The 25,664-nt window shown below is 57.1% G+C and overlaps 3 protein-coding genes across 18 annotated transcripts; all 3 read left to right on the top strand.

Moving 5' to 3' along the window:
• Positions 1–624: 624 nt before the first annotated feature.
• On the top strand, positions 625–9,025 carry Mafg (MAF bZIP transcription factor G). Of its 10 annotated transcripts, none has more exons than XM_040750193.1 (4): positions 1,079–3,550; positions 3,977–4,062; positions 4,174–4,240; positions 4,340–9,025. In XM_040750193.1, exons 3-4 carry the CDS (start codon positions 4,205–4,207, stop codon positions 4,790–4,792), a joined length of 489 nt encoding a protein of 162 aa, XP_040606127.1. In that variant the 5' UTR covers positions 1,079–3,550; positions 3,977–4,062; positions 4,174–4,204; the 3' UTR covers positions 4,793–9,025. The 10 variants fall into 10 exon arrangements, with proteins under 10 accessions (XP_040606126.1, XP_012968778.1, XP_040606127.1 ...); XM_040750191.1 differs by having other exon boundaries at positions 3,977–4,067; XM_040750192.1 differs by lacking the exons at positions 1,079–3,550; positions 3,977–4,062 and adding an exon at positions 625–672.
• A 109-nt stretch (positions 9,026–9,134) lies between these two features.
• Sirt7 (sirtuin 7) lies at positions 9,135–15,837 on the top strand. 2 transcript variants are annotated; one of them, XR_001196466.3, is made up of 11 exons: positions 9,135–9,276; positions 9,347–9,484; positions 9,576–9,680; positions 12,412–12,482; positions 12,573–12,645; positions 13,156–13,254; positions 13,329–13,565; positions 13,716–13,796; positions 13,966–14,072; positions 14,462–14,547; positions 15,146–15,324. XR_001196466.3 is itself a non-coding variant. In XM_005069801.4 (10 exons), the coding sequence occupies exons 1-10, from the start codon at positions 9,181–9,183 to the stop codon at positions 15,345–15,347; spliced, it is 1,209 nt and encodes a 402-aa protein (XP_005069858.1). In that variant the 5' UTR covers positions 9,135–9,180; the 3' UTR covers positions 15,348–15,837. The 2 variants fall into 2 exon arrangements, 1 of the variants encoding a protein (XP_005069858.1); XM_005069801.4 differs by lacking the exon at positions 14,462–14,547 and having other exon boundaries at positions 15,146–15,837.
• A 526-nt stretch (positions 15,838–16,363) lies between these two features.
• Pcyt2 (phosphate cytidylyltransferase 2, ethanolamine) lies at positions 16,364–24,152 on the top strand. 6 transcript variants are annotated; one of them, XM_005069802.4, is made up of 14 exons: positions 16,368–16,528; positions 18,545–18,633; positions 19,223–19,384; positions 19,862–19,928; positions 20,536–20,620; positions 20,830–20,874; positions 21,192–21,245; positions 21,670–21,808; positions 22,230–22,312; positions 22,573–22,650; positions 22,911–22,976; positions 23,136–23,201; positions 23,335–23,423; positions 23,502–24,152. In XM_005069802.4, exons 1-14 carry the CDS (start codon positions 16,440–16,442, stop codon positions 23,602–23,604), a joined length of 1,215 nt encoding a protein of 404 aa, XP_005069859.1. In that variant the 5' UTR covers positions 16,368–16,439; the 3' UTR covers positions 23,605–24,152. The 6 variants fall into 6 exon arrangements, with proteins under 6 accessions (XP_040606124.1, XP_040606121.1, XP_005069859.1 ...); XM_013113402.3 differs by having other exon boundaries at positions 16,371–16,528; positions 19,223–19,355; XM_040750188.1 differs by lacking the exon at positions 16,368–16,528 and adding an exon at positions 16,666–16,829.
• Positions 24,153–25,664: the final 1,512 nt, after the last annotated feature.

Genomic DNA, 25,664 nt, shown 5'->3' with positions numbered 1-25,664 from the left:
CCCAAAGCCAGTCTGTGCTCGCTACACACATAGTGAAACCCTGTAAGCTAGTGGAAAAACAACAACAACAAAAACAAACCCGAAAATACCCACGCAAGGTTCTGTCCCAATAGACCTCGGCCCGAGTTGGCGCGGAGACCCGGAGGGAATCTGATCCATCAAGTGCTCGGGTCCCGAGGAAAAAAAAAAAAAAAGCAAGTATTCCCGGGAACCTGACCCGGCAGGAGCACAGTGGGCCCGGGAGAGAGAGGGAGAGCGAGAGGAGAGCGCCGGGACGAGTCCCGCGAGACGTCGCCTGGGCGCGGCGGGTTGCCAGGGACGACGGCGCCGGGCTGCGCAGGCGTGATGGGGGCGCGCTCGCCTCGCCGTCGCCGCCGCGCCTTTCCCTTTAAGCTCAGGCCAGCCGCGTCGCCGCTTCATGAATGGAGCCCACGTGACCAAACATCATGTGACGTCTGAGGAGCGGCGGCGGCGGCGGCGGCGGTGGCGGATTCTGAGCCCGGTCCGGCCCGGCCTTCCTAGCGCGCTCGGCCCGGCCCGCGTGAGCGCCCAGTCCCCCACTTAAGCCTTCGGCCGGGACCCTTCGCGCCCGCCCCAGCCCCGCGCAGCCTCGGAGCGCGCGCGCGCGGCCCCGCCCCAGCCCCGCCTCGGCCCGCCCGGGCCCGCAGTGTGGTGAGTGCGCGGGGCTTGGGGCTTCTTGGGGCTTGGGGCTTGGGGCTGGGGCGGTCGGCGGGGCCGGGCCTCGGGGTTGCGGCGCACCCGACGGCGGCGCGCGCGCCTCGGCTTCCCCGCCGGTCGGTCGGTCGGAAGCCGGCGGCTCGCCGGTGCCACCCGGGAGCTGGTGGGCCGGGCGAAGGCGAGGCTGGGAGCTCCGGGCGTGCGCGCGACGGACGCCCCCCCCACACCCTCCTTCCCCGGGTGCCCCGCGGGGGGCGCGATTAAAGGGCGAGGTCCGCGCGTCTGCCCGGGTCAGCGGGGGTGGCCGCCCCAAAGCTGCTGACTCATCAGGTGTCCGTCGGCTTCCGTGCGGGCGGGGTCGCGCGGGCTGGCAGGGGGGCGGGCGGCGGGGAGACCCTGCTGAGCGGCTTGGGCTCGCCACGCGCGTGCGAGCCCAGCGGAGACGTGCTGAGTCATCAGCATGAGGTCACTTGGTGCTCCTGCTGACGCTGGGCCGGGGCGGGGGGCCCAGGCCCCGCTATCGGGCGGTCCGAGCGGGAGGCAGGGTTCGATCCGGGCGGCGAAGGTCGGGCCAGGAGCCGGGGTCGTGTTTTAAGTTGAACGGACCTGTGAGTTGGAGGCAAAGGCCTCGAAGGAGGCATTACAGGGGCGCGCCGCAGGTTTCTCCCCGGGTTGGAAGGTACAAAAGCCCCAGGCTTAACGCATCCCTTCCTCTGCTCCTGGGGCTCCCGGTCCAGGTCCCACGCCTGGTCCAGTTCCCCAAACTGGGAGACGGATCGGAGTACGCTGAGGGGAGGAGCTTAGGTGGGCCGAGCCAGCTTGTCTGGGAAGGAGGCTTCCCTTCTGAGTGACCCTGGCTGGCCAGGCGGCGTCGGCCCTGGACGGAAAAGACCGGGGAGTCAGGAGAGAAGGGTGTGTGGCTTGAAGGAAGCCGGAGGAAAGGGTGGATGGTAGCCGGTGGGAGTTTCGAGGTGCAAGCATGGAGTGAAGGGAAAATGTAGTCCTCTCTCATTTACCTCTCCTTTATCCCTGTCAGAAGAGCTTGGGGCCCCACTGCTGCCCGAAGTTAGCAAAAAGTGTGTGCCCTGCTGGGTGTCTGACCCGATGACTGCAAACTCTTGGGGAGTGACAGCCTGCGTGGGTGTGGCCTCCGCCTTTGCATGGCTGTGTGGATATTTACTGACTTCTCTTGCGGTGAAGGGTCCCGAGCTCTGTTCTGTATTGCTTTCCTCGCCCGGAGTTTCATGGCTGGCTTAAGCTGACCTTGTGGTGGTTTGTGCTTAGACATGTCCCCTCCACACTTACGCCCTGAGCCCTGAGGCTGCTTGTGGGTGCCAGGTGTTTTCGTTTAGGGTGGAACTTTGTGCCCTATGAGAATTCAAAAGTCCCAGAAAGGTGTTTATGCTTTGGAGTCACTATGCTTCTGTGACATAAAGCTTTTAAGTTGTTTTTCAAATAATGTCAGTATTTGAGGGAAGGGAGACCAAAGTTTGGGCCTCCTGCACTGGAGTTTGCAGGCAAAGGTTGAGCAAGGGTCACTGTCTTGCTCGAGAGTAATGTCCAGATGTCCCCCTGTGAGAGTATTTGGAGGAGGGCGGAGCTGGGGGGGCAAGCTGGCCTTGATCAGCTTCTCTGAGCGTCTTCCTCAGGCTCTGAACTGTACCTCAGCACAACTGTCCCCCAAAGCTGTCTGCCTAGTCACCGTGTGACCCTAGGTTGGCAGGAGCTAGGCAGGCAGCTGGGAGCACAGGCTTTGCTGAGACCTGCTCTCCCCCCTTAAGCATACATATGAACATACACATGCACGTTTGCACGCACGTGCACACACACACACACCCCTACCTTTGACCAGGAGGCAGTTGGCTGTACTTGTGCTGAGTTCAGGCCTTCAGCAGAGGGGAAAATCTGTTGAGGAGGCACTTTTCAGGCTCCCAGCCACCACACGCTGCAATTTTCTGTGCAATCGCAGGAAGTCTCCCTTTTTGAGCTTAGCAGTCTGTGTGAAGGAAGCTCCTGCTGGGGCTGCCTCTGTCACCTCTGCTTGTGCTCCTGGCGAGAGTCGGGGGGGGGGGCAACTTCTAAAGAGAGGCAGATACCCTTTCAGACCCCTAGCCCTGACTTCTGTCTTTCTCTCTGATCTAACGGGACTGTTGTCTCTGAAAATGCTCTCAGTCTGGGCCTGGAGAAGGGTCTCCAGCCTCTGTGCTTAACATTTGCCTGTAGCCACGCCTCCTGAGCACGGCTGAGGGCGGTAGGGTCTCTTACTCAAGGTGTGTGCCTCTGCTTTCCTGGCTCACACTTGGTGAGTGTAAGAAGTGTCAGACTCCCCCACCCCGGCACATTGTTGCCTCTGGAAGACACTGAAGCCGGCCTCGCTTGTGGGCCCCTTCCCTTTCCCTGCACCTAACCCTGGAGAGGGGAGGAGGCATCGAGTAGGCCATTGGGACTCATAGGTGCTGGGCGAAGCGGGGATTCCCAGCCTGGGTATACAAAAAAAAAAAAAAATGTTCTTGGCAAGGCTTTAGAAATCTGAAAATAAGATCAAGTGCCAGAGGGGTGGCTGGCCGTAGAAGGTAGCTGTTTTGCTTTTGTTCCCTGGCCCTGTGGTCACTGACCCTAGGCAGAGAGCCAGAGACCAGCCAGTGACCCAAAGGGGCTGACTCTTGCCTGCTTCCAGCCAACAGTGCCCTCCCTCTGCTAATTGCTGGGGGGGGGGGCTTGTGAAATACCCAGTATCGGGTGGGGCAGGAGGAGCGCAGGATGCCGCAACCAAGCCACAGGATGGTTACTCCATCTGTAAAGGAGGTGGACAGGGAGGACTGGAGGGGCCTGGGCTCAGCTTCTCCCAGCTGGATTGCCTGCTACCTGGAAGGTGAGAGGATTCCCAGTCAGCACAGTTAAAGCAAACCTGGTTGGTCCTCTGCCAGAATGAGGCAGGAAACAGCCTCCTAAGTCCTAGAGGGAGAAAAGACTTTCCTTTTTGTCCTGGGCAAGCTTAGGGAGGAATACTCGGGAGCTAGGACCCTCCTGCAGTACAGGGTCCTTGACTGACCCTTGCCTGCCGCTGGTCCCAGTGGTGGGGTCTCCTGGGGGAACTCTTGGCCGGCCTCAGGAATGGGAGAACAGCTCAGGAAGAGAGGGAGGCAATATGCTGAGTCAGCGTGACTCGCCAGGAACAGTGTGCTCTGGGGCAGCACTGAGGTTATTTTTAAAGCTCAGCTTCCTTCTGGACTTGCCCCTCCTGCAGCCCAGACCTTCTAATCTCTCTCTGCTCCCTTTGTCTTCTGCCTTCACACAGCTGCTGCTTCCCTGGGTAAAACCGCCCCGGTCTCCCACCTGTCTCTCTCTAGGGAAAGGGCCTTCTTCTGAAGCAGCCCAGCTCAGGTCAGGTGAGGGCAAGGTTCAGTGGACTGAGCACCAGACGGCAAGCTTCCTGTTGGGGTGTGTAAAGTGGGGGGGTCTTCGGGGTCCTGACCTCTGCTGTGTGTCTTGCAGAGTGCCTGCTTCATTGTGCCCCCCCCGGGTTATGACGACCCCCAATAAAGGAAACAAGGCCTTAAAGGTGAGCGGAGGAAGCTGGGTTCGGGGTGAGGCGTGGGGGCAGGGGTGGGGGGGTGGGCATCCCTGCTCTGCTGTGACCCTGCGTGCTGTTCTCCTCCAGGTGAAGCGGGAGCCGGGCGAGAATGGCACCAGCTTGACTGATGAGGAGCTGGTGACCATGTCCGTGCGGGAATTGAACCAGCACCTGCGAGGCCTGTCCAAGGAAGAGATCATCCAGCTGAAGCAGCGCCGCCGCACACTTAAGAACCGCGGCTACGCAGCCAGCTGCAGAGTGAAGCGGGTGACGCAGAAGGAGGAGCTGGAGAAGCAGAAGGCGGAGCTGCAGCAGGAGGTGGAGAAGCTGGCGTCTGAGAACGCCAGCATGAAGCTGGAGCTTGACGCCCTGCGCTCCAAGTACGAGGCCCTGCAGAACTTTGCCAGGACCGTGGCCCGCAGCCCCGTGGCCCCAGCTCGGGGTCCCCTTGCTGCTGGCCTGGGGCCTTTGGTCCCTGGCAAGGTGGCTGCCACCAGCGTCATCACAATAGTAAAGTCCAAGACAGACGCTCGGTCATAGGGACATGTGCAATGGCCAGGCAGGTCTCTAAGGGGCCCCTGAGTGCGTGGCAGAGTTGGCAGCCCTGTCCCTCTTCCTCTCCTTTTCCCTCTTCTCCTCTCCCTTCACCTTCTCCTCCCCTGCAAAGCACAACCTGCACCCAGGGGCGTTGGGCTGGGCCCCTATCATCCTTGTTGTCACGCGTGTGTTTTGTACGTTGGGATCAGTCAGTTCAACAGTGATGTTGGGTTGCCCCCAACCCCTTTGTACCAAGGCCATGCAGGCTAGGAGTCCAGAGTGGGAATGAACAAGAGTGCACTGCGCTTAGGTCTGCCCTCCCCCTCTCTGGTGGTCTGCAGGGCCCACAGGCTGCCAGCGTGCAGTGGGACTTGAGAGCTTTCTCTTTGGATTCCAGTGGGCCTCTCAGCTTGATCCCGAAGGAAGAGATGGGCTCTGTCCTGAAAAGTGGTTATGTCTTGAAGGCTCTGGATGGGTTAGGCCACCAGCCTGGGCACTGGGGCAGGAACCATGGTGCTGGAGCCTGGCACAGTGCACTGGATAAGACCAAATCGCCGGTTCTAAGTGTGGGTGGAAGGTGTGTCAGTGTGTCCTGCGATGGGTCCGGTGTCACTGTTTACATGACCTATTTGTGTGGTTATATAGCCCTTTATTTAAAAGAGAAGTTCCTTTTACGAAGTTATTAAATTATATGTTTAAGAGCTAAAAAGAAAAAAAAGAGCTGCAGAGTATTTATAAAATTGTCTTAAAAAGAAAAAAAAAACAAAAAACCCAACATTTGACCATATAGATGGAAAAGGGAAGAAAGTATAGTATAAGCTTTGCTAGGTTTAAAAAAAAAAACTCTTTCTTGTAAACTTGGGGACAGCTCTGTGGCTGTTGGAGTTTAGTTTTTATACACAGAGTTATCAGACATTACTTATAAAACTTAGTTTAAAAAAAAGAAAAAGAAAAAAAAAAAGCCAAGCTGCGAGCCGACCAGAGGCCGTCCTCTTTGATATCTTTTGCAATTGTACCGAAAGTGACTTACTCCTTTGCCCTTCCTGCTTCCGTCTTGCCGGTGCCGTGGTGTCGTCCGTGCCTGGTGAGGTTTTGTGCAGCCGTAAAGTGCTGGTGCTTCTGGTGACCTTTGACCTGTGGCCGTCCCTGTGTGTGGGGTATTTTTGTGTGTGTGTGTTTGTTTGTTTGTTTGTTTTTTTTGGATTTTGTTGCGGTTTTGCTTCTGCTGGCTTGCTGGACCTGAGTTGGGCCGGGGCCCCAGGCAGAGCTCACACATCCTTCTGCACACATTCTCTGCCAGTTGGTCCTTCTGAGCCTCAGCTTGGCGTGTGGGTCCTGGGCGTGGGTTGACGCCGAGGTGGCAGAGTAAGTGAGATTGGGAGCTGTCTTGGCTCCCACCGCCCCTCCCCCCACATGCTGCTGCCACATCCACCACCTCTGGTCCTGGGTGGTGGCATCGCAGGGACCAAGGAGTCACTGTGGGTGCCCAACGGGGCTGTGTCCTACCTGTCCCTGGCTGTCTTCCTCTTAGCCCCAGCTTTGTCCCTTTAGGCTTCACTTGGGGCCTCGGCTAGGCCACCCCAGGGGCCTACCTTGTGGGTTGGGAATCTTTTATCACCCACCTATCCCTAAAATCCCCTTCTGTGGGGTATTGTTTCCCAGGCAGACTGGTCAGGGGCCCCACTTGGGGCAACCTATTCTTCCCTGCCTCACTGTGAGAGCCTGGAGGCCTCTCGACCATTGCCAGACAAGGGCTTTGGCTTTTCCCCACTGTCTGCAGCTCTTGGCCCTGGGCCCTTCTCATGCCTCCCTTCAGGATCTGTGTCTTCCAGGGATCCGCTGTTCGACTTGGAGGTGCTTCTCTGCAGGGTCTAAGCCCACCTCCTCACCCCAGCTATCCAGTGGAGGCTGCCCACCTTCTAGGCTTGGCTGGGGAAGCTCCTCATAGCGGATGCCCACCTGCAAGAGGCTGTATTTCTGTCTGGTCACACGGCCCTTGACCTCTTGCTGGCATTGCTGGTGTCTTCTTTGGGGGCCCTGGATCCCTGAAAAGCACAGAATGTGAGCTGCTGAAAGGAAAGACTGGCCTGATAGGCCTTTACCTCGCGGGCAGCGGGGTTGTTCACTCAGTTTGGCCCAGCATGCAGTGCTCTGGGAGCAGGACCTCTGCCAGCCCTGGCATGTCGGTGGGCTTCTTTGGCTCAAGGTGCTCAGACACTCCCATTGATGCCTGAGTCATGTGAGTGGAAGTCTGGACTGTTGATTATAAGTTACCAGGTGACCTCATCCCCTCCCTTTGGTTCTCACAAACTGGTACCCATACGAGTTGCTGATTCTGACTGGCAGCAGAGCTGGAATGCATCGTGCCCATACCTAGCCGAGGAGAGGGACAGGCTTTCCGCGCGCTCCTTGGCCCTGGTCGAGTGGTGTATAAACTGAGCATGGCCATCTGTGTGCATAGCTCCAGCTCGCAGGAGGGTGAGGAAGAGGAGGTTGGCCGGAAGTATCGAGTCTTAGCTTCTGAACAGGACGGGGCCGTGCTCACAGCGTTCAGTTCAGATTGGCAGCGCCCGCTTGAGTCTGGGGAACATTTCCCTGTTGAGCCAGCCCTGCAGTGCCACCCCGTGTCCCTTCCTTCTCCTTGGTTTTGTGACAGCAAATCCTGTGTCCCAAGTGTGACTGTTGCCTGTCTCCCTGACCATTGTTAGTTCTGTTTTCCTACTGTGAGGGTGTTGTGTTTGACTTTTGACACAGCGAATGGAGAGCTTTGGCTGAGGCCAGGTCTCCCAAACTACTCTGCTAAGTAAACCATTATTGTGCAACTTCCGTCCTACCTTGACTTTGCCTGACCTCCTTCCTTGGACGTGGACACTCAGATTTCAAAGAGAAACCCACATGAGATGGGTCGGCTTTCTCCAGAGAGTCCCTCCCCTCTGTTGTGTCTGGCTGCTGACCTGGGTGTTGTGCAGGGCCTCCATGGTAGCACTGAGTTGTTATTCTGGGTTCACTGTTGGTGACCAGGCTTCCCCACAGGCTGTTCTCGGTCCACCTTTCAGGTCTATGTGTATTGCGTGTGCGTTAGCAGCAGCCTTGGCGCTCAGTGCCAGGGTGTGCAGTTTTGATAAGCTACAGGCCACTTGGAGATGGTGAGGCCACTTCCCCCACTACCTCCCTCTCTGGTGTGGCCACTTGGCCAAAGCTCCCATCCACCGCTGGGATGTCTGAGCCACAGCCTGCTGCACTGTTTCCGCTCTGGGATCTTCTGAGTTACTTTTTTAGGCTGTGGTTTGGTGAAAGGAACCAACACATTAACGATTTTTTCTCCCCCCCCCCAAAAAAAAGCCACTGAATAATTCTTGGCATGTTTTCATGTCCCTGTTGGCTGCCTGGTGTGGGAGCAGTTGTGAAGAAAAGGACAGTACCACACAGGCATGGAATTTTGAGAGCTGCCTGTGGCCTGCCTGTTTCTGGCATGTGCCCTAGGTGTGTGCTGTACCTGCTGGGCCAGCTGCACACGTTTCTTAACCTGTCCCTGGAGCAGCCGCGTGAGCAGTGTGGGTGTCTCTGGAGGTTTGGAGTGTTCTAGGAAGTGTCCCTGACAGAATTCCCTGTTCTCTATGACCCCAGTTGGGCTCTCGGTCCCTCTAGCAACTTTATGCCCCAGTCCTATCTTTCCTCCCATCCTCTCTCGTCTGCTAGTCCTTGAAGCCTTTAACCAAATGGGAGTGGGTACAGAAAACCTTCTCCTGGCAACTTAGGGCAACAGGACAAGGGCTATTGTGTGTCCAGCTCTGTTGGTCTCCTGGTGCTGAGAGGTGTGTCCAAGCAGAGTTGACCAGCCCCCCTGCCTGCCCTGCAGGGCTGAAGCCAGGGGGAAGTTAATAGAGAGTATCCCAAATGGGCTGGGGGTCCTTAAAGATCTACGTGAGGAGGGGCTGGGGTGTGACTGCAAGGTGAGACATAGTCTCCTGCACCTGGGTTGGGCCATCAGGGATCTGGCTGCGAGGTGGGGCCTGGGCGTTCGCACCAATTGCAGGGCGATCAGCCGCCTGGCCCAGCAGACAGCAGCCTTGGTGCCCACCCGTGCCCTGCGCAGTATTTATTGCTAAATTATTGTCCAGGAGGGGCGGCGCTGGGCCTGGCCCCCCGGGTATTTATTGCTGTACATAGTGTATGTTTGTGATATATAAGGTTTTCTTTATTTTGTATATGATCAATAAACACCTTTTAAAGAGACCTGCTGGTATTTCTTTGCAACGAGGCGAAGAGGGGGACGAAACTAGGGTGTGAAGGGCGAGCCGGAAGGGGCGGGGCGGGCCGGGAGCACGCATGCGTCTCTGTGGCTGCCCGGCGAGGCGGAAGCGGAAGCCGGAAGCGCAGTCCAGGGAGCGATGGCAGCCGGTGGCGGTCTGAGTCGCTCGGAGCGGAAGGCGGCTGAGCGGGTCCGGAGGCTGCGGGAGGAGCAGCAGCGGGAGCGCCTCCGCCAGGTAGGCTGCCGTCGTGCCCGCGACCGTGCCCGCGCGTGCAGTCGCTGACCTATCGCCCGCCCGCCCGCAGGTGTCACGCATCCTGAGGAAGGCGGCTGCAGAGCGCAGCGCGGAGGAGGGCCGGCTCCTGGCCGAGAGCGAGGATCTGGTGACCGAGTTGCAGGGTCGGAGCCGGCGGCGTGAGGGCCTCAAGCGGCGCCAGGAGGAGGCGAGTGGCGGGCGGAGGGCGGAGGGCAGGGGGACGGCGGGCTGTAGGCGGCGGGCTGCGGCCGGTATGACCAGCCCCGGCTCCCCGGCAGGTGTGCGATGACCCGGAGGAGCTGCGGAGGAAGGTCCGGGAACTGGCCGGAGCTGTCCGGAATGCCAAGCACTTGGTGGTCTACACAGGCGCCGGTATCAGCACGGTAGGCGAGGGGCTGCGGGCTGGGTCAGGTGTGGGGCGCCCCCTTCTGGGACACAAACTTGGACGGACTGCACGGGGCTGGAGTTGAGTAACTACACAAGTTGGAACGGTCTCCTTTGAAGCCGCTCCGCGGTGTCCCCTTTTTCTCAGAGACCCGTAACCAACACTAGATTTAAAGATTTAATTAAGGTAAGCTGAGCGTGGTGGCGCACGCCTAGCAGTCCGGAGGCAGGCAGATCTTTGTAAGTTCAAGGCTAGCCAGGTCTACATAGAGACCTTGTTTTTAAAAATGTTAATAATAACAGTAATAGTGATTTATCTAAGCCAAAGACTTTCAGAACGCTTGACTCGTTACAGCCAGCTAAAGACAAACATGAACAGGAGGAGGGCCAAACTGCCTGTTGATCGACCTCTTCTCCACTAAAGGGGACAGGTTAATTTGACTCACATGATGTGGACCCACTGGAGCCCTAGACTTTTCTCTTGGGCTCCCACTCCTTGAAGAAAGATAAACAGAAAACCAGTGTCAAATCCCAGACCTCTAAATCTCAGGACTCAGGAGGAGGAGCCTGATAGAGGAGGAAATTCAAGATCAAAGGCTTGAAGCCAGCCTGGCTCAAAGCTTGAAGCAAAAACCCTGTCTCAAAACAAACAGAAAAGGAAAAGGAACAAGGCAGTAAGAGTCATAGTCCAATGGGTGCAGATGAGAAAGGGCTGTTGTCTTGACTCTGAGAACTTTCCTGGGCTAAGGGGTGGCTAGCTTTGTAGCTGACATATTTATATGATCAAGGGTGAGTGGTGTGGAGTATTTGGCATATGTAGGTTCAGCCAAGGTGAACTCTAGATGATTTCTGGTCTCAAGAACCCCTAAGGCATGGGCTGGAGAGATGGCTCAGAGGTTAAGAGCACTGACTGCTCTCCCAGAGGTCCCGAGTTCAATTCCCAGCAACCACATGGTGGCTCACAGCCACCTGTAATGAGATCTGGTGCCCTCTTCTGATGCGTAGATGTACATGGAGGCAGGATGTTGTATTCATAATAAATAAATAAATCTTTAACAACAAAAAGAACCCCTAAGGTGGTCTGGAGGGTTACCTCTGTTGGTCAGGTACTTGCCGTGCAAGCATGAAGGACCTGGGTTGGAGCTGTCGGTATCCGTATGAAAAAGTTCAGCAGTGACCCACCCACCCAGCACTGGTAAAATAAGCTGGGAAGACCCCGTGGAGCCAGCCTAGCCAAACCCGTGAGCTCCAGGTTCAGTGAGAGACCTTGTCCCCCAAAAAACAAAGTGGGGGTGGTTGTGAGATTGCTCAGCAAGTGAGTAGGCACTTGCAGCCAAGGGCCTGGTGGCTTGAGTTTGGTCCTCAGAACCCACAAGATGGAAGGAGAGAACTGACTGCTACAAGCCGACGTCTGGCTTTCACTTGAGCATCTTGGCACTTGCACGCCCCCTTCAACAAATGTGTTTAAAAAAAAAACAAACAAAAGATAAGGTGGAGGTTGATTGAGATTCATACACACAGGGGGCACGCCCACGTGCATACATGTGTGCACACACAAACATGCCGAAAAGAAGACCTTTGTTACACAGGTAACGGCTGTCCGTCACAAACAGGCAGGTACGGTGCCTAACCGACGACAGTGTCAGACATACAGTCCTCAAAGCTGGGAAAGCCCATGGGACAGCCTTGCCGTTGAAGTGGCACTGAGTAGGTGCTCTGCTGGGAAACATGGGGATGGGAAGCACGACAGACAGACAGACAGACAGCAATGTCCCAGTAGCAATATAAGGAACCTTTGCTGCCCTGACTTACAGATATCTGTGACGTAAGCATTTGGGACCTTCAGAGCCCGTGTGATAATCCACCTAGTTGATGACTTTACAGCAGTGTATCCCCTCTACAAATCTAGTGACAGCTGAGTACCATGTGCAGCTTGTAAAATGCGGTCTGATCGCCGTTTGAGGTTTTCATCCCTACTGTACTGGGGTTATACTGGTCAGGGTGGGTACTTCTCTGAGCTTCAGCATCAGTGAGGACACAGTGCTTCCCCAGCCAGGATCCAAAGACTTAGATCCTAGGTGCTTACTGTTTCTCATGGAAAATTAGCTAATGTTTATCTCATCTTAGAGTTTTTATATGTATGCTAAGTTGGAGTTAAAACTGTTCAGAGCGGGCGTTGGTAGCGCACGCCTTTAATCCCAGCACTCGGAAGGCAGAGGCAGGCGGATCTCTTAAGTTTGAGGCCAGCCTGGTCTACAGAACAAGTTCCAGGACAGCCTCCAAAACAATACAGAGAAACCCTGTCTCGGGGGGAAAAAAAAAACTGTTCAGAGCTCTAGGATCTAAGTACTTGGACAGAGGTGTGCTTCCTTCTGGGGCTTTACTATATGCTGAACGTGACTTGAACACTTATGACCCGTTCCTTTGGACGCTGATGCGCCCCTTCATTGTTTGGGACAGGCGTGGCCACAGCTGCTCACTGCTAGAAACGACCCCTGAAGTAGGGCAGGGTTCTGAGGAGTCTGGAAGGGTGAGCTGGCTCCGACAGGACAAGAAAGTCGTGTGTGTGGAGGGAAAGAGCCATGGGGAGGGACCAGGCGGGTCAGCAGTGGATGGGACGGACGCTAGTCCATCTTCGAGCCTAGAGTGCCGCATGCCCTAGATAGGGTGCTCTGCAGGACCTGTGGTGACTCTCTTTCACTGGACTTACCTCTTTGTCCTATTGCGCAGGCAGCTTCCATCCCAGATTATCGAGGCCCTAACGGAGTGTGGACACTACTTCAGAAAGGAAGAAGTGTGAGGTGAGCGTCTCACCGCGCCCTCACGTGGTCAGGCAGCAGCCACACCTGCCTGATGCGGCCTTTCCACCCGCTCTCTCTTCTGTCCTGCAGCGCTGCTGACCTCAGTGAAGCGGAGCCCACCCTCACCCACATGAGCATCACCCGTTTACACGAGCAAAAGCTGGTAAGAGCCCAGAGCCGCCCCTCCGTGCCCAGGCGGGAAGCTGCTTCACTCCCAGTCAGCCCCGTGATAAACAGTCTCGAGTGGCTCAGATTCCTGTTTGATCCCTGCTCCGCTTTCTTTCCGAGAAGAAAGAGTAGCCCCTGTCCCAAACCGTTAGTCTGCAGGTGGAAGGGGCTGTCTTTAGACAATATCCTAGCTACAGGGGAGGTCTGTCAGAAACCTCCGGAGGTCCGCTGATCTAAGGGAGGGGACCTACCTGGGCTCCTGGGGGACCTGAAAGAGAAGAACCCAGGAGGGTATTGATCCAGTGCCCCAAGCTGCTACCTAACTTAAAGGAGTAGCACAGTACAGATGCTTGCTCTCCTGGATGCTCCCAGTGTGTCAGAGCTAGTAGGGGAGGGCATGACTCCTTCCTACCACAGGGCTTTCCAGGGCTACAGTTGCCTAATTTCACCGATACAGGGTGCTTCCTCCATCCCCTCCGGATTGCCACCGTGTCTCTTTTTCCAGGTGCAGCATGTCGTGTCTCAGAACTGCGACGGGCTCCACCTGCGCAGCGGGCTCCCACGAACCGCCATCTCAGAGCTCCACGGGAATATGTATATTGAAGTGAGCAGCACCAGAGGGGCAGCAGGGCCTGAGTGACAGGCACGTCTCACTCACTGTGCTTCTCTCCTCCTTAGGTCTGCACCTCCTGCGTCCCCAACAGGGAGTATGTACGGGTATTTGACGTGACAGAGCGCACTGCCCTCCACCGACACCAGACTGGCCGGACCTGCCACAAGTGTGGGACCCAGCTCCGGGATACCATTGTGCACTTTGGGGAGAGGGGGACATTAGGGCAGCCTCTGAACTGGGAGGCAGCGACGGAAGCTGCTAGCAAAGCGGACACGATCCTGTGTTTGGGCTCCAGCTTGAAGGTGCGTGCTGACAATGCCATGAACGCATCGTGGGTTGAGCATGTTACAGGCCTGCCTGCCCAGAACTGTTTTGCTGTCTTCCTCCTCCTCCTCCTCTTCCTCCTCCTCCTCTTCCTCCTCCTCCTATGTTATGTCTGTCCCTCCCTACAGGTACTGAAGAAGTACCCCCGTCTCTGGTGCATGACGAAGCCTCCGAGCCGGCGGCCCAAACTCTACATCGTGAACTTGCAGGTAACTTGGACGGGCGCTTAGAAGCCTCTTCATTGTACCCCAGGGGTGTGCCACATCTGTGTACCCCGGAAGTCTCGTACAGGTCCACGTCCCTGCAGACGGCCGACCCGGCCTGCGGGGAGCAAGCAAAGGGCGGGAGGCTCCTCTCATCTGTCCTCCTTGTCTGCAGTGGACCCCGAAGGATGACTGGGCCGCGCTGAAGCTTCATGGGAAATGTGATGATGTAATGCAGCTCCTCATGGATGAGTTGGGCCTGGAGATCCCCGTCTACAGCCGGTGAGTGAGTGCAGCGTGGCCCGGTTTCCGCCCTTCCGTGTGACGGGCTGTGTTTGTCTTCCGTAAGCCTCCAGAGGGACTGGCTGGGGAGAGGCTCCACACGTGCGCGCTCTTCCTCCCTGACCGGTATGGTGCTCAGCGTCTCTGTGAGGAGGGGGGGGGTCTGCTAGCGTGTTCTATAGGATGTTTCCCCGCAGAGCTCTTGCAGCCTGGGTGAACAACTGTAAGGGGTGAGGGCTGCAACTCTGTTCAGACAGAATCTGTCCTTGGTTCTGGGTTATTTGGGGGAAAGCGTAATCAAATTGCCTTGGTAGAGAATTTGTGATAATTTAGATGCGGTGTGTATATTGAGTGAAAAGTTTACACTTTCTTTCTCTGTGAATTTTCAGGGTCTTATAGGGGAAATCAATAACTTCTTTTAATCAAAGGGTTCAAGAAATTAAGGATCCCTTCACCTCTGGGCCTGGCAATTCTTGTATGTTATGTTTGTGGTGTTCCGTGACGTGGGCCTACCCTGTGCTGTATTGTTTTTTTGTTGTTATTGTCGTTGTTTTTTTAACATTAACTTAGCTCATTTTTTCAAATCAGTGCTTATCCGCATCTTATGTTTATAATATGTGGTTCTGCATCTCAATCAGACACATGACTTCTTCATGGTGTAGTCTGTAGGCCATGCCCCCCTAGTCAACCGGCCTTCCCTCCCGTCCCCATCATGCAGTCTGGAAAGGGGAGAGGGTCTGGTCCACCTGCCCTCATCCATACAAGTGAAAGGTGGGGCCCAGAGTTGCTAGCAACTTATCCTTGGAGATGGGGCCATCCTGCAGCCGGCACTACCCTTCCTGCGTGTGCCGAGCCCACCAATGACGGATGAGACACTAAAGAACCCAGCCAGGGCTGTTGCCGGCCTTTGAGTTGCCACCGAAGGAAACTGTCCCCTGTAGCTCTTCTATAGCTGGGTGACACTGAAGGGAAGGGGTAGGATGACAGTTGGCCTCAGACAGCTTTCCTGCGCCTGGGAGGGTTGTGGTTGGGAGGCTCTCACACCTCCCTGATGCTGCTCTTCTTCCTGTTAGGTGTCAAGACCCCATCTTCTCCTTGGCCACTCCCCTCCGCGCTGGTGAAGAAGGCAGCCACAGTCGGAAGTCGCTGTGCAGAAGCAGAGAAGAAGCCCCGCCTGGGGACCAGAGTGCACCACTTAGCCCGGCTCCCCCCATCCTAGGAGGCTGGTTTGGCAGGGGCTGCGCCAAGCGTGCAAAAAGGAAGAAGGCAACATAGCCAGGCGTTGACCAAGAACGATTGGCACTTTGCAGAGGGCTTTGACCTTGTTCAGGGGCCTACGTCACCGTGAAGGCTACAGCGCCCCCACAGGATGTAGTGGGAAGAACTCTTGGGGGCGGCATTTCACGGTGATGGTTTTTTTTTTAGCCATTTGTCCTTGTGGGAAGCCTCCCTTGCACTGTTGTGGCTGTCCCAATACGGGCTTGACTTTCAAGGACACCTCCCTCCCACTCCCCCCTGTACAAAGGCGGCAGCAAGGCCTTTGTGAAAACAGAGCTCTTTCCCGGTCTTTCCCAGCCTGGCCAGCAGAGGAGCCCACCACTGCCTTACCTCACTCTCCAGGCTAGTCTCAGGGCCTCCCTATTTCTACTACTTATTACTAAAAGCGTTCACTTTATAGAAACCTTTTTCTGTGTTGGGTATGCGGCACAGGGGCGGATCTAAGCCTCCAGTCTGAGCAAGTCTTATTAAAACATCTCTTTCCTGCCTTGGTGTCCCAATGACTGCTACCTGTACCACCGGGCCAGCTACGCCCAAGGCGGGTCGGGTGGGGTGGGTGGGCGAGTGGGGGTGGGTGAAGTGGCTGGCACACGCCTTTAAATACCATCGCCTTTGGGAGGCAGAGGCAGGCAGATCTCTTGAGTTCGAGACCAGCCTGGTCTACAAAACAAGTTCCAGGACCGTCAGAGCTGTTGTTATACAGAGAAACCCAGTCTCAAAAAAAAAACCAAAAAACTAACTAACCCGGTCCCTGGGAATGCTTAAGACACGGCGGGGGGAGCCGAGCCAGCGTACCCGCATACTTGGCGGTACCAGCCTATCCACTTTGAGCACAAGCGCCTGGAGGGATTTCTCCGGCACACCCCACCGGAGGTGCAACCTGCCGGGCTAGGACCTTTAACACAGACCATTGGCCGCTCATGTTGGGCGGAGGGGTGGGGCCATCCGGGGGCGGGGCCTGGAAGTAACGCACGTAATTGGCCGCCACCGGCGGGTGAGACCCGCGTGAGCACGCGCGAGCGTCGGGGGCGGGGCCGCGGTACTGCGAGTCGCGGGAGCTGCCCCGGTTTTTACGGGACCTGTGGTGCCATGATCCGGAACGGGCACCGGGAGGCCGGCACGGCCGGGCGGAGAGACTCGGTGGGCCAGCGCGCCGTGCGGGTGTGGTGCGATGGCTGGTGAGTGCGGCGGCGTCGAGGGGCGGGCGGTCACCCCGGGGCCACGCACCGGCCGTTGGCGGATCCCGACTCTTCCGAGGCCGCACGAGGCAATCCGGCCTCCCGGTCCTACTTAGGAGTGTCGTCTGCAGACTCGGGTGCATCAGGCAGTGCCCTCCCGGGAGACCGGAAGTGCGGCCGTCCGTCCGCGGTAGTCTTGACCCAGGTCCCCGGGGCTGGGAAGGCCATGGCTTTCTCCCGGCAAGTCCCGCCCGTGACGCTGCTTTGAGAAAGTCGCGGAACTGCCAGACAAGCAGGAGAGGTGTGGTGGCCTTCCCACAGTTTACAGCCGTCAGCCCTTCGTCGTGCCTACCCCTGGTGGATGAAAAGGGATGCGGAATGGTCACTAGGGCTCCCCGGGGCATCTGGGGTAGGGGGGGGCCGGTAGGCTGGACTTTGTGCATTTCCCGTTTGTTTGTGGCTTGTGCATGCTAGGCCAGGGCTCCACCACCGAGCTGCAACACTTCAGCCTCCTGCCGGTCTGCACCCGGGTCACCAGCCGTGGCTTTGACTTCGTGTCAGTGGACCATGACCTTGGCCCACCCACAATACCGTGCCATAAGGCCAGATGCGGACTCTGACCTCCGATCTTGCCCTGCCTGTCTAGTGGGCACAAGGGCTGGCCCGAATTTACCGTGGCGCCTGAGCCTACCAGGGTTGTGTTTTCCTGCCTCCGCTCTCTAACGTGGTGGCTGTACAGGGCTGCCCCCGGTCACCCGGTGACACCCCGCTAGAGTTCTGGAGGGAGCTGGGCAGAGGCTGTGACCCAGCGCTGGCCCATGGAGAAGAATACAGGTGGCCCCAGCGCACAGTGATTCACCCTCGGTGCCCAGTGTGTTGCTGGGTTCTGGGTAGCTTTGACCTTGACAGTGTAGTCCGTGGCCGGACCTAGACTTGAGGATAAAAGCTCCAGAACCAGGTGACAGGCACTGGTTCTCTCGGAGAGCTAAGCCAGGCCATGGGGGTGGGGGTGGGGGTGGGGCCTGCTCCTAACTCAGGCCTGTTTTCTTGTTTCAAAGCTTGAGTGTGGCTTGTTGATCTGGGGATATGAGTCTTGTTTAGGTTGGAAGAGTCCCGTGTTCAAATCCTGGACATGGTCTTCTATTTTGTGGGCTGGGGATGTAGTTCAGTTGGTAGAATGCTTGCTGGGTATGTACTAAGTCCTGCACTTATTCCCTAGCATCCAACGAGAAGGGTTTTGGTGGTAATCCTCCCAGTCAGGCGGGTCAGGAATTCCGGGTCATTCTTGGCTACATAATTGAGTTTGAGGAAAGCCTGGGCTCCATGAGATCTTATCTTCCCAAAAAAGGACAGAGCATACCTTTAATCCCAGCATTCCGGAGGCAGAGGCAGGCAGATCTCTGTGAGTTGGAGGCCAGCTTGGTCTACAAAGTGAGTTCCGGGACAGCCAGAGCTGTTACATAGAGAAACCCTGTCTCAAAAAACCAAAAGAGAGAAAAAAAAAAAAAATAAGCAAGAGAAACAGCTTGAAATGGCTACACATCTACCAGTGAATGGCTGCCTTGTCTTGGGAACTCACCAGCTCTCCCGACCTTACCAGGCCCCATCCCTGAATATGCCACTGTTGCTAGACCTGGCACTGACTGAGTCCTGCCTTTCTTTCTTTCTTTTTTTTTTTTTTTTTGGTTTTTACGAGACAGGGTTTCTCTGTATTGTTTTGGAGGCTGTCGGTCCAGCCCGGCCTCGAACTCACAGAGATCCGCCTGCCTCTGCCTCCCGAGTGCTGGGATTAAAGGCATGCGCCACCACCGCCCGGCTGAGTCCTGCCTTTCTAAGTCCGTTATCTAGGGTATGGACAACTGAGAACCGGCTTTGCCTCCGTAAGCCCAACACCCCGGTGGCTTGGTTTAGTAGCCCCCAGAGGGCTTCCAAAGGAGCAAAGCTTCGTCCTGCCCAAGGCCCCCGTTTTCCTGTCCAGATCAGTACAGGACCTGACTGCCCTGTCTGTCCTCACAGCTATGACATGGTGCATTATGGCCACTCCAACCAGCTGCGCCAGGCACGTGCCATGGGAGACTACCTCATCGTGGGTGTGCACACTGACGGTAAGGCGTGGGCTGCAGGGCACAGGGGGCGAAGGTGTGTGTCGGGGAGGGTGGCAGAACGAGTCCCGCATCCTTCCCCAGGGCACAGTGGTGGCTCGGTTTAGTAAGTAAGCCGGCCTGGTCCCAGATAGGGAGAGCCACACCAGACAGTGTCCTCAGCTGTACCGTCCGCTCCCACCGCGCTCTTCCTGGTTATTGGCCATCCTTGTTAACCCGCAGATGCCCTGAGCATCCACACTGGCCAGAGCACACATGCTCTTTCCATGGGGGGTCCTGCCTTGTGGGCTAAGGCAGGAGAAATGGACCACTGCACATCGTTGCCCTTGTGCGTTACTCCCTGCTTAGCTTTGTAAAAGATAGAGGCTCGGCTGGGCGGTGGAGGCGCACGCCTTTAATCCCAGCACTCGGGAGGCAGAGGCAGGGGGATCTCTGTGAGTTCGAGGCCAGCCTGGTCTACAGAGTGAGTTCCAGGACAGCCTCCAAAGTCATACAGAGAGAAACCCTGTCTTGGTTCCCCCTCCCAAGGACTGGGCTTTAGAGCCGGGTGTCATTTGTCTTGCTTTGTCCTTTTTGTTCTCTCTGTCCCTAGAGGAGATTGCCAAGCATAAGGGGCCTCCGGTATTTACCCAGGAGGAGAGGTACAAGATGGTACAGGCCATCAAGTGGGTGGATGAGGTGGTACCCGCTGCTCCCTACGTCACCACACTGGAGACACTGGACAAGTACAACTGTGACTTCTGTGTTCATGGCAGTGAGTGGGCGGGGCCTGCCTGGAGATGGGGGCTGGGCTAAGTCAGACCTGGTTGACACAGCTGACAGCACCTCAGAGAGGGAGGGCCCCCTTATCCTAGGCAGATACAAGAAAGCTCCAGGTCCACCCTGGCTCAAATGAAAGAAAGTGTAGTTGTGGTCCCAAGGGTGCTCCGAGCTAGGCGTGCTTGTTTACGAGCCCAGTGTGATGGTGCACCCTGGTGCTGGGGAGGCTGAAGCAGGGGCTTTAAACATCCCAGGTCAGCTGGGCGGAGTCCCCGCAGGTGGGAGGCAGGGGTCGGCGGGTCTCTTAAGTTGCTTGGTCCACAAGGCAAGTTCCAGAACAGCCAGAGCTGCACAGACAAACCTTGTCTCGAAAAGTAAGCTCCAGGTCATCCTGGGCTACACAGAAAGATCATCTCTCTCTCTCAAAACAAAAACAAACCCTTCTGTGTGTGAATGTCGTGTCGCCCCCTAGATGACATCACGTTGACAGTAGATGGCCGGGATACCTACGAGGAGGTGAAGCAGGCTGGCAGGTACAGGTAGGTCCATGATGCTCCCTCCAGTGGGTCCCTCCTATCTCTCACTGCTGCTTTGGAGTCGTCTGCAAGGCCTTTGGGCCCAGTTAGGACTGAAAGATGCAGGAAGGGATGCTTGTGGGGTGACCTGGTGACCGACCCCTGTGTGACCGGTCCTGGGCAGTAACGTCAGGCAGAGCCTTGCATGGATGGCAGCATTCTCGATTAGCATCCACATAGATTGAGAAGTGTCGCTGGTGACCCCCCTTCCCCCGAAAGCTGGCTTTTTATTTTAATTAACTGTAATGTAAAAGAGCCAGCTGTGACCAGGGGACAGAGCAGCCTGCAACTCCCTTGGCAGAGAATGTACGTATAGCAGGGTGTAGGTCCCTGGGTGTAAGAGACCAGAGCTGCTGTGTCCCACATGTGGCCTGCCTCCTCCCTGGTGCTACACTGTGCAGCTGATGAACCCCTCTGCTTCTGTCACTGATGTGAGCCCGTTGCTCCTGCCCCAGGCTGGTTCTCTGGTGGGGGGACTGGGTTAGGGTCGTGTCCCTCAGGTGGGTTCCGCCTGTAGCAGAGCCTCAGGAGTGTACTCTGGATGAAAACCTCCGCCTTACCTCTGCCCCAGAGAGTGCAAACGCACCCAGGGTGTGTCCACCACGGACCTCGTGGGCCGAATGCTGCTGGTGACCAAGGCCCACCATAGCAGCCAGGTGAGTCTGGAGGCGTGGGGGTCTGGGGCGTGCTCCATGGGCTGAGGACACACCGGGGGCCGGGGTGGGGGGAGGGCACCACCTAAGCGCCCTTGGGTGTCCTGTTTCTCTCCCTGACCATCCTGTCCTGGAGCTCTGGGGCTGTGGCGTGCTGGTCGCAGGGTTGGCAGTCAGAGCAAGGCCCCTTAGTCTCTTGCCCTTGTGTGCAGGAGATGTCCTCCGAGTATCGGGAGTACGCTGACAGTTTTGGCAAGGTGAGTAGAGCCTGGCTGCAGAGGCCACTCTGGAAATGCAGATGACATGTGACTAGCCGCCACGCAGCACTCCCCGTCCACCCACCGTAGGCTCCCTTCCCGTGGGGAAAGGTTGACCCAGAGCTCTCTGCCCTCCTCCCTCTCTTTCCCCGTGCTGACCAGGTCCTGGCCACCAGGCTTGACCAGCTAGTGGATGCTGGGAGGGAGGACAGGCAAGAGGTGGCCAGTCCCAGCAGCCACTTCTTGGAGGAGGAGCAAGGACTGCCCACCTACAGGTGGCATCTAACCAAATGGCCTGGCCCTCTCTCCCTTTGTAGCCCCCTCACCCGACACCTGCCGGGGACACACTTTCCTCAGAAGTCTCCTCCCAGGTGACCAGATGGTGGCCTCAGGGTGCCGGGTCCCTCAGAGGGCTGTGTCTGCTGGCCACTGGGCTCTGCGCCTGCGCCTGGTGGTGTGTTGCCAGGCAGAGCTGGTGTTGACTGCAGTATCTTCTGTGGCCACCAGGTGGAGCCACAGTCCTGCTAGCTACAGTGGTCCTGCTTGACCTTACCATGGTGTGTCCCTGCCCTTGCCCAAGTACCTGCCTGGACATAGCCCCCAGCCGTGCTGCTGGGTTATTTGCAGTCTGGGGATGTGGGGAGTCCGGCCTCAAATGCCCTTTGCACCCACCACCCACACTTATGACGGGCACAGGGAGCCCTGAACTCCCAAGCCCTGGGCGGGGAGGGGTGCTGGGTAAGGGGCACACATGAATGCCTCTACCACTGACTGGTTCCTTCTCTTGGCTCATAGTGCCCTGGGGGGCAGAACCCCTGGACGGGGGTGTCCCAGTTTCTACAGACATCCCAGAAGATCATCCAGTTTGCTTCTGGGAAGGAACCCCAGCCTGGGGAGACAGTCATCTACGTGGCCGGTGCCTTTGACCTGTTCCGTATCCTCTTGGGGCCTCTGCTGCCCCACATTTATGCCACAGGGCGGGAACCCATAGACTCCAAGGTTCCGGGGTTGAGCTAGGTTGTAGGGGACATGGCCCTCGTCAGGGAAACTGGCAAGGAGTCCCTTGGGTACACGCTGTTGAGGACAAAGGACAGAGCCCCTCCCTAGCCCATTCCTGCTGCCTCCCCTGCCTCTGCCCCCCGGCCCCCAGATTGGGGTGGAACCCAGGGCTCTATCTAAGACAAGTGATCTACTGCTGAGCTACAACCCCAGGCCTTGCTTTTTTGAGACAGTTTTCCTGTGTAGGCCAGGCGGGTCTAGAACTTGCAATACTCCTGCCTCCACCTTGCAAGTACTGGGTTTACAGGAAAACACTGTCATACACAGCTAGTTACTGCTTCTTAACCCGGATGTAGACATCGGGCACGTGGACTTCCTAGAGGAGGTGTACAAGCTGGCCGCGAGGCCCTACATCATCGCCGGCCTCCACTTTGACCAGGTCTCTGCCTTTCAATTTGCCCGTTTCTCAGCACCCCATCAGCTGATGGGCCCAGGGGGCCTCAGGGGGCCTCGCTGGGGTCAGTGTTGGGCACAGGTAGCCTCCAAAGGAATGAGGCTCCAGGTGTCTAGTGGAGACAAGTGTGGTTCTCTTCTGGAGTCCAGGACAGCCCTGCCTCGGGTATTCCTGTGAGAGGGGGTAGCTCGGCCAGCTGGGAGGGAGGGCACCATTCATTAGCTGAGCCAAACTCCTGGCCCTAGGAAGTAAACCGATACAAGGGCAAGAACTACCCCATCATGAACCTGCATGAGCGGACTCTCAGTGTGCTGGCTTGCCGGGTGAGTGGTCTGAGAGCAGTGCTTCCCTGAGCCAGAGCAGGGCATCCGCCTGCCCAGTAAGAGGGGTGGAGGGTGGCTGGGCCCTATCGGTACAGTTTCTTTGCCCTGCTGAGGAGTCTGAGGATTCCTTTTGCCCCCTGGCCCCTGCTGGGCTGCCCTTCCCAGCTAGCTCCCCTAGGGCCTTTTCTGCTACTCTATAGCCCTGGCTTGCCAGAAATGAGGACTGAGTGAGTTCCTTTACTGGCTGTGTGTCTCTGCAGTACGTTTCAGAAGTGGTGATTGGGGCGCCATACTCGGTCACAGCGGAGCTCCTGGGTCACTTCAAGGTGAGGCTTCCCTCTGGCTGAGCAGAACATGACCCCAAGGTTCCTAGAGGCTCCTGTCTGGGTCAGCCAGGGCCAGTTTTCCTAGGCTAGCCCTAGGTGGTTGTCAGTGGTGGCATAGCATCTCTGAGGACGCCTCCTGACCCTGCTCCCTCCCCGCAGGTGGATCTCGTATGTCACGGGAAGACAGAAATTGTACCTGACAGGGATGGCTCTGACCCCTACCAGGTGGGTTGCCCTGGCCTAAGGAGGAACAACCACCCTTGCTGGCATTGGTCTCTCACGGGTGGAGGGGCACCCAGGGTGTCTTTGTAGCCAGGGGGGTTTCCACTTCCTCTTCTGTTTGCATTGAGTCCTTCAGGAGCCCAAGAAGAGAGGAATCTTCCGGCAGATTGACAGTGGCAGCGACCTCACCACAGACCTGATTGTGCAAAGGATCATCAAGAACAGGTGTGTTCCCCTCCCACGCTGGGTGGGTGGGCAGCTCCCAGGATTGGAGAGGCCCAGTTTATACGTGTCTGGCCCCAGGTTGGAGTATGAAGCGCGGAATCAGAAAAAGGAAGCCAAGGAATTGGCCTTTCTGGAGGCCATAAGGCAGCAGGAGGCACAGCCTGCAGGGGAGACTGCCTAGCTTCTGGCCTGGAAGATGTCACTGGTGCCCTTGCCCTGTGTCCACCTCTTATCTCCCCGCCCTGCTCTGCTGCCGTGTCTTGGTATCAGCACACACAACTCCAGAGGAAGCTGCCTTGCTGGAGGGCGAGCTGCCCAGAGAGGGTGGCTCTCACAGTGAAGCAGCCGAGTGGACAGGATAAGCAGAGGACGCCTGTGACTGGAGGAGTATTGCTATGTGTCCTTAGCATCCACAGTTCCAACTGCCACCGCCCCAGTCTCAGCTGGGACACCCCTCCTGCCTGACTGGAAGCTGCCTATCTGCCCACCTAGGTTGAGGTTGAGGGATGACTTCGGGGGACCTTTTGTCCTGGGTCACCCTGCAAGTGGGCACCCTCTACTTTGGGGCACGTTCTAGCACCCCATTCCTGATTCCTACAAGATGCACTTGCCCGGATGGCTGGGCCAGCTTGACTGTTCTCTGCACAGACTTCCTGGTCCTCATTTTGTACCTCAGTGGCTGCTGTAAATCTCTTTGGCGCAACTGAATAAAGGCCTAGTGGGAAGTGCTCTGTGGGCTCCGAGCCCTGCGAAGAAGTAGGAAACCCGTCCACAGCAAGAATCCTGTTAGAGAAGGGAGGAAGAGCCCAGGCCAGGAAGCTGGGCAGCTTGTTCACTTGCTCTTGGCTCTGCTGCAGACCACAGGGTGTAGATCTTGGCACCCTAGCAGGTCTGGTTGGAGCCCAGCAGTTGCTGAGGCTCCTATAGCTGCTGCCTCTTGGTGGTTGACTGTAGTGGAGACACTGCTCAATGATGAAGCAGGTTTCTGGGCTATCCCAGCTGCTGAAGTAGGTAGACCTGCCCTCTCTCCTCCCTCCCTGAGGCAGGAGAGCCCCGATCTGGAGGAGGGGCACACACGCCTCCACCATGGGCAGTGCTCAGCACTCCTTCCTTTCCACAACGCTGCTGCCTACTAGGACTGGGGTGGTGCCAACACTAGGATCCCTGGGCTGTGGAATACCCTGAGGAGGTCAAGGATGCCACCTGAGTGTTGCTACCTAGACCCAGGGGCTGGTCTCCAGAGGAACACCGCATAGACAGGCATGCTATGTGCCACCCGTGGCTCCTGAGTGAGGTGTGGCTGATGAGGACACCATGGAGAGAAAGATGCCCCACAGCCAGCTCAGAGCCTCTCAGACCAGGGCTTGGGTCCTGTAGGTGGCACCTGGTGTTTAATTGGGCAAGAGAGAAGCAGCTGGAGGCAGAAAGCAAGTCAGCTGCCCACTTGGCTTTGTGACCCAGTGCCTGGACTGTGTGAGGGGTGGACTGGGCAGGTCACTGGGCCTTATAGTCCTGGGGCTCTCGGGGCAGTGGGGGCTTGGGGAGGGTGGTTGGTCCAGGGCTGTGAGGCCTGAAAGCTTGTACCCAGCTTTGTGGCAGGTCTGATGGCTCCTGTGCAGTGTGGACCTGCAAACCTCCCTCGCTTGTCCTCTCTAATTTGCTGAACGCACAGTAGCTGTGTGCTTAGTGCTTCAGGGTCTTTGGGAGAGACTTCAAAGGGTGGAAGACAAGCAAGGTTAGGGTTGGGGACAGTAGGACCCCAGAAGCAGGAGTCAGCTGGGATGAGGCAGGACACAGCAGGGCTCGCTAAAAGAATCTATGAACTTGATGGGTGGACTGAAAGACTCGAGAGACAGGATGGAAGGGTCTGGGGGGCCTCTGGGGGTCTTAGATGGCCTGCTGGGAACTATCTAAGCCATGCCTGCTGCTTAAGTAGGGGTCACCTGTGCAGAGTCTGTGAGTTGGGGCTGGGGGCAGACTCTACCTGTTCTGACTTTGGGCAGGAGGGAAAGACCCTGCCTGGCCAGAGAAGGCGATGCTGTTGGGGAACCAAGCAGTGGCCAGGGCCTGTTGGTGGGCGGTTACCCTCACAGGCGCACTTGTCAGAGTCTGCTTTACAAACTCCTGCAGCCACCCTCAGCAGCGACGGGTTTGCTTCTTTGTTCATTTAGCTATTTGCTGTGGGGCATGGAAGGGTTAGGGGAAACAAGCACTAATTCACGTGACAGGGCCTGCACAGCT

The sequence above is a fragment of the Mesocricetus auratus genome, unplaced genomic scaffold (assembly GCF_017639785.1).
Source record: "Mesocricetus auratus isolate SY011 unplaced genomic scaffold, BCM_Maur_2.0 Super-Scaffold_100007, whole genome shotgun sequence".
NCBI lineage: Eukaryota > Metazoa > Chordata > Mammalia > Rodentia > Cricetidae > Mesocricetus > Mesocricetus auratus.
Note: the sequence above shows the minus strand (reverse complement) of the source record. Positions and strands in the feature narration are given on the sequence as shown.

What these genes read in the sequence shown, in the direction of transcription:
- Mafg (XM_013113318.3), top strand. Translation starts at nt 3,827, where the DNA reads ATGCTGAGTCAGCGTGACTCGCCAGGAACAGTGTGCTCTGGGGCAGCA. An exon ending in TCTGAAGCAGCCCAGCTCAG is followed by an intron (nt 4,063 to 4,173) that starts GTCAGGTGAGGG and finishes TGTGTCTTGCAG; the next exon opens with AGTGCCTGCTTCATTGTGCC. An exon ending in AAGGAAACAAGGCCTTAAAG is followed by an intron (nt 4,241 to 4,339) that starts GTGAGCGGAGGA and finishes GTTCTCCTCCAG; the next exon opens with GTGAAGCGGGAGCCGGGCGA.
- Pcyt2 (XM_005069802.4), top strand. Translation starts at nt 16,440, where the DNA reads ATGATCCGGAACGGGCACCGGGAGGCCGGCACGGCCGGGCGGAGAGAC. An exon ending in CGGGTGTGGTGCGATGGCTG is followed by an intron (nt 16,529 to 18,544) that starts GTGAGTGCGGCG and finishes CTGTCCTCACAG; the next exon opens with CTATGACATGGTGCATTATG. An exon ending in AAGCAGGCTGGCAGGTACAG is followed by an intron (nt 19,929 to 20,535) that starts GTAGGTCCATGA and finishes CCTCTGCCCCAG; the next exon opens with AGAGTGCAAACGCACCCAGG.
- Sirt7 (XM_005069801.4), top strand. Translation starts at nt 9,181, where the DNA reads ATGGCAGCCGGTGGCGGTCTGAGTCGCTCGGAGCGGAAGGCGGCTGAG. An exon ending in AGCGGGAGCGCCTCCGCCAG is followed by an intron (nt 9,277 to 9,346) that starts GTAGGCTGCCGT and finishes GCCCGCCCGCAG; the next exon opens with GTGTCACGCATCCTGAGGAA. An exon ending in CAGGCGCCGGTATCAGCACG is followed by an intron (nt 9,681 to 12,411) that starts GTAGGCGAGGGG and finishes CCTATTGCGCAG; the next exon opens with GCAGCTTCCATCCCAGATTA.